The sequence below is a fragment of the Monomorium pharaonis genome, chromosome 7 (assembly GCF_013373865.1).
Source record: "Monomorium pharaonis isolate MP-MQ-018 chromosome 7, ASM1337386v2, whole genome shotgun sequence".
Classification (NCBI taxonomy): Eukaryota; Metazoa; Arthropoda; class Insecta; order Hymenoptera; family Formicidae; genus Monomorium; species Monomorium pharaonis.
Window position 1 is genome coordinate 21,299,768 of NC_050473.1, and position 6,000 is coordinate 21,305,767.

Consider the following 6,000-nt stretch of genomic DNA (forward strand, 5'->3'; position numbering starts at 1 on the left):
GAACAATTCACGGTTTTGCGTGCATATAAATAGACGTTCGATCCTATCTTTTTACTTAGTAGAAAATGAGGTTCGTACAACAACCGTTGGCGATACGCGTTACAAATTACGACGACAAATTGTCACTGATGGGTGACGGTGGTGAGAAGCGTAACCATGGTGAAATGCTGCCGAGTACTATACGTGCAATTATTTGCGGACCCTCGAATTGTGGTAAAACCAATGTCATCATAAGCTTGTTGGAAAGTCCGCACGGCGTACGTTTCGAGAACGTGTACGTGTACTCGAAATCGTTTCAGCAGCCGAAATATCGATACTTGGAGAATTTGTTAACATCAATCGATGAAATCGGTTACTTTACATTCTCTAATAACAGTAACGTTATTCCTCCGAGCGAGGCGCGTTCAAACTCAATCTTCATCTTTGATGACGTGACATGCGATAAGCAAGATACGATAAGAGAATACTTTTCAATGGGTAGACACTCAAACGTCGATAGTTTTTATCTCTGTCAGACGTATGCTAGAATACCTAAACATCTTATACGTGACAACGCGAACCTATTAATCTTGTTCAAGCAGGATAATACCAACCTGAAGCATGTATACAACGATCATGTGAATACCGATATGACGTATGATGATTTTTGTACATTGTGTCGCGATTGTTGGCAGCGTGATTATGGATTTCTAGTGATAGACAAGGATAGTGAGCTTGCTAACGAACGATATAGAAGAGGATTTAACGAGTTTGCGATACCACGGAACGATTAGTCGTTATCGATACGTCAACGTTAAACAAACGTCAACATGGCTGAAAAGAAAGATATACGCGAGCGTGAAAATATCGCAAAGGAGATTGAGAAAACGAGTGAATCAATCCGAAAAAAACATCGTGCCTTGAAGACCGGTAGGATCGAAGAGGATATCGTGACTAAGAGATTGAACCGCTGCAAAAGATTGTTGACAATTCTAGTACATATGCAATAAAAGAGGAGCCTCGTGACGATGATGTTGAAACGTCGTTTGTTCAGAAGGATACGACAAAGAGTAAGATAAAGTGAAAACAAAAAAAACACTTCGATGGATCACACCTTAAACGAATCGTACAAACTTATGCGGTATACATTAAACGACGCGGTAGATTTGCCATCGATACAGGATGAGCAGCATCAGCATACGTTAAATGATGCAATGGATTCACCAGCAATGGATTCGCCAGCAATAGCGTCCACGCCGCGTATGGTAGTTGTACAACCCAAGTCGCTCGAGAACGAAGATGTTTTCGAAACGACAGACGATTCGTTTGCAGCAATCGTTCGAAATCGTTTGCAAACACCAGAGGGTCGAAAAGCGTTGTCGCAGCACTTTGGTCCGCTAGGTCAAGAGTACATCGGAGATTTCCTCAGCGGTCATGGTGAAAAAGAGAAAATTATAGATATCGTTTACGGTGTTTATCTGGGCAAGGATGGAATGATGCTTGGTAGTAAAAAGTTTGACGTAGACAGCGAAGATAATATAATTGTCGACGGTATGCGATACGTTGGCACACCGGGTCTTTATGAACTGATCTTTAAAAGATATGCCGATGATTCCCTCTACACGGAAAACGATAAACGAAAGTACAAAAACATATTGTTGGTTACAAACGCGCATAAACGAAATCACGTTTCACACGGTCGATTATTGAGCAACAAGGGATATAAGTATAAATATATAATTGCACCGTTATTAAATGATAAATTTACGATTGGAAAAGGATTAACCTAACGTTGCGACATTAAATGATAACGCGATTGATTACATGCACTGGGATGATCCCAACGAGCTAGTGGATCGCTTACGTTTGCTTGAAGCTTCGCGTCAAGCTGGTCACAATGCACATGATAATGAGATGTTGTCAATAATTGAGGAACTTCGCGAGGTTGGCCTTATTATAAATTAACGTGAAAGAACGTGAAACGAACGTGAAACGAACGTGAAAGAACGTGAAACGAACGTGAAAGAACGTAAAAGAACGCGAAAGAACGTGAAACGAACGTGAAAGAACGTGAAACGAACGCGAAAGAACGTGAAACGAACGTGAAACGAACGTGAAAGAACGTGAAACAAACGTGAAAGAACGTGAAAGAACGCGAAAGAACGTGAAACGAACGTGAAAGAACGTAAAACGAACGTGAAAGAACGTGAAACGAACGTGAAAGAACGTGAAACCAACGTGAAAGAACGTAAAACGAACGTGAAACGAACGTGAAAGAACGTAAAAGAACGCGAAAGAACGTGAAACGAACGTGAAAGAACGTGAAACGAACGTGAAAGAACGTAAAAGAACGTAAAAGAACGTAAAAGAACGAAATAAATCATAGTGTAATTTCATCGCGCGCGTTATTACTTGATCGATAGTTTGCGAAACATGAAATCATTGAAATTCAATAGACGCGTTAGTTCAGAAAGACTGCGACTCGTCGAGGAACTGCATGCTCCAGCAAAAAGAAATTTTCCACGAAGACGTGTTATAGTTCGAGGATACGACGACTTGTGGCAGGCTGATATCGTTGAGATGCATCCGTATTCGCGTTTCAACAAAGGTTATCACTACATACTCACTGTCATCGATGAGCAAGTATGCGTGGGTTGTATCACTCAAGAGCAAGGGTGGAAGCGAGACGGCTAACGCTATCGCCAAGATAATTCGAGAGAGCAGTAGACATCCGAAAAACTTGCAAACCGATATGGGGAAGGAGTTTTACAACGCTGATGTACAGAAACTCTTGAAAAAACATGATATCAATCATTATTCTACGTACTCTGTAATGAAAGCGTCGGTCGTTGAGCGATTTAATCGCACGCTGAAAAACGACATGTGGAAACAGTTTACGTTCAACGGCAATTACAAATGGATTGATATGTTACCGCGTCTCGTGTCTACTTACAATACCCGAAAGCATCGAACAATTGGCATGCGACCCGTTGACGTAACGCCCGCGGTAGCTGAAAGACTCTTGGCTACAGTATACAACGCTATAAAGATTGCCGGTCCGGCGAAATTTAAAGTGGGTGATTCTGTATGCGTAAGCAAGTACAAAACTGTCTTTGAAAAGGGTTATACACCAAATTGGACGACTGAGATGTTTAAAATCATTAAAGTCCAGCATACCAATTCCGTAACCTATCTACTCAAGGATTATCGCGGAAAATCTATATCTGGAGCGTTCTACGAGTACGAATTACATCGCACGACTCATCCGGATGTATTTCTTGTGGAAAAAATATTACGCAGAAAGGGTGACGAGGTCTACGTAAAGTGATTGGGATTCGATGGATCACACAATTCATGGATACACAAAGTGTCATATCATTTGATTCATACAGAATAATAAACATTTATTTATTTACATTTATTTATAAACATACAAAAGTATAATGTATAAAATATACAAATAAATTTTTATGATATATAACAAAGAGTATCTTTATTATTCCTTCTTCCTTATCCTTAATATAGAATAGGTATAAAAATCTTTTTTCGTACGAGTTTTAGATATATAAAAATATATGTGAAATATAAAATACAAAGACGCAGAAATATAAAATACAAAGACGCAGAAATATAAAATACATAAAATATGTGTAAAATGTATAATATATACAGTATAAAATGTTAAACTACAAAAATACATGTAAAATGTAAAATACATGATATAAAATATACAAATATGAAATATGTATTTAATACAATATATTACAAAGGTATCCGCCAATGTCCCCACGGCAATGTCTCAATCGAATCCGGTACGAGATATCGTTTGTCATCGTACGGGCTCAGGGCGATTTTTTTTTCAGATATCGTGTATACTTCATGTAACTTTGATCGTATACATGATTGGCGACGTGTCATTTCGATTTCTTCACGGAGACAGCGTGTATAATCATCGAATGTTATAGTTCGCGCGACGACGCTGCTCTTGACACCTTTGGCCTTTTTGGTGTCTTTCTTCCCATTCACCCTCATTGCATACATTTTTGCCCTGAGTCCAACAAACTCGATCATTATCACACCGTTGTTCTCATCCTTCATCAGACCCGGCACTTTTTTATTTTCAAGAGGCATACCGTACGCATTACCGATCGGATAATCGCTGGTATCGAGTCTTGTAATATCACGTTTCGACTATATTGGATTTTTATGTTCATCTCGATCCCGTCTATCTTTCCATGAAGTATTGCACACCAGATTTGGGACACCCTGTATATGCAGTACATTATGAAAATATCGAAATAACATAATTATAATGTAAAAAAAATCTACGTTGTTTCTCAACAAGCATCACGACCCACCACACCATAGTCACGTTTGGAATTGCCTAACTTCCGCGGTCACCCATCCAACTCTGAACCGCCGTCGACGTTGCTTGACTTCGAAGATCGTACGCTACTTAGCCCTTTGTGATGATCCATGAACACTTGATGATCATGAATACATATTTGTTATAGATCAGTTCAATAGATGCGAGAAACATGAAACTTGTAGTTAACTAATATTTTTATAAATAAATATAAATTTACAGTTTTTTTCCTGATTTTTACATATGCAAAATAACATGTGGAATAACTTATAGAAATATGTTTTTGCTCTGTTCTTTTGATAAAGCTAAATTATACCTCAGACAAAACGCAATATTTATAAAATATTTATTAAATATTTATAATATTTATTTAAATATTTTATAAATATTTATCTAAATATTTTATAAATATTTTTGTGGTCTTAGATTTGACAAATCATAAAGATTTATTATAAATATTATAAAAATATTTATGAAATATTTATAAATATTTACAAAATATTACTTATACAAATCTTTATCTTTTATTTATCATAAATATTATATAAAATATTAAATTTATATTTTAATATGTTGAATAAAGATTTTTTTTTTCGTATATATAAAATATGTGTAAAATATTTATATAATATTTTGAAAAAATAAATATTAATAAATATTAATAAATATTTATCATAAATATTATATGCTGCCTGGGATGATTCTAAAATATTGATAGTATTAATTATATAAAATATTATATTAATTTTAATAATGTTGTTTATTAACCAATCTTTAAATAATGATAGTTATAGATAGCAAGGTGTCGTCCACTAGACCTCAATAATTTGTCATTTGAGGTCAAATCGTCAATTATTACAAAGAATTATAGTTAACGTCGGTAATTAGTCACTAATAAAATCTTATTAATACGTCGTAAAATGATCAATTAACTGACGTTATTAATTAGTCAAGAATATGACGTTACTATTACGTCTTAATTTGGTAACATGACGTCTGCGACCTTAAATGACGAATTATTGACGTCGTATTAACGTCACCTTGCTACTGGGATTATGCGGAGGTTTATTAACACCCTGTATATATATATATATATATACCCATACAGCACAAAGCTCCAATTAAGCTCCCAGGGAGTTCATTTTGCTGAGCTCTCGAGGAGCTTACAAAATTCGACAAAACGAGCTCCCAGGGAGTTCATTTTGCTGAGCTCCTGGGGAGCTTACAAAATTTGACAAAACAAGCTACCAGGGAGTTCATTTTGCTGAGCTCCCGAGAAGCTTACAAAATTCGACAAAACAAGCTGCCAGGGAGTTCATTTTGCTGAACTCCCGGGGAGCTTACAAAATTCGACAAAACAAGCTCCCAGGCAGTTCGTTTTGCTGAGTTTTCAAGAAGTTTACAAAATTCGACAAAACAAACTCCCAGAGATTGAACATATCGGGTAAATTAATGTACTGCATGTATAGTCATATAGTCGCGAGTAGTTCGCAAGTTCGCCACTAGGCGAAGGCACGGCGCTCCTTCTCGTGAGAAAATTTACTCTAAAAGGCTTATAAAAGAAAACCATCACTCACGGCTTACCTAGCAGTTAGTACTTCACTAGCAGCAAAGTGTAGTATATATTGTTTTTGTTACACGAAGAGAGTTCGTGG

General features: G+C 36.6%; 1 protein-coding gene across 1 annotated transcript; it reads right to left on the bottom strand.

Moving 5' to 3' along the window:
- Positions 1-3,741: 3,741 nt before the first annotated feature.
- On the bottom strand, positions 3,742-4,194 carry LOC118646664. Its single transcript, XM_036290116.1, has one exon. It carries the CDS (start codon positions 4,108-4,110, stop codon positions 3,742-3,744), a length of 369 nt encoding a protein of 122 aa, XP_036146009.1. The 5' UTR covers positions 4,111-4,194.
- Positions 4,195-6,000: the final 1,806 nt, after the last annotated feature.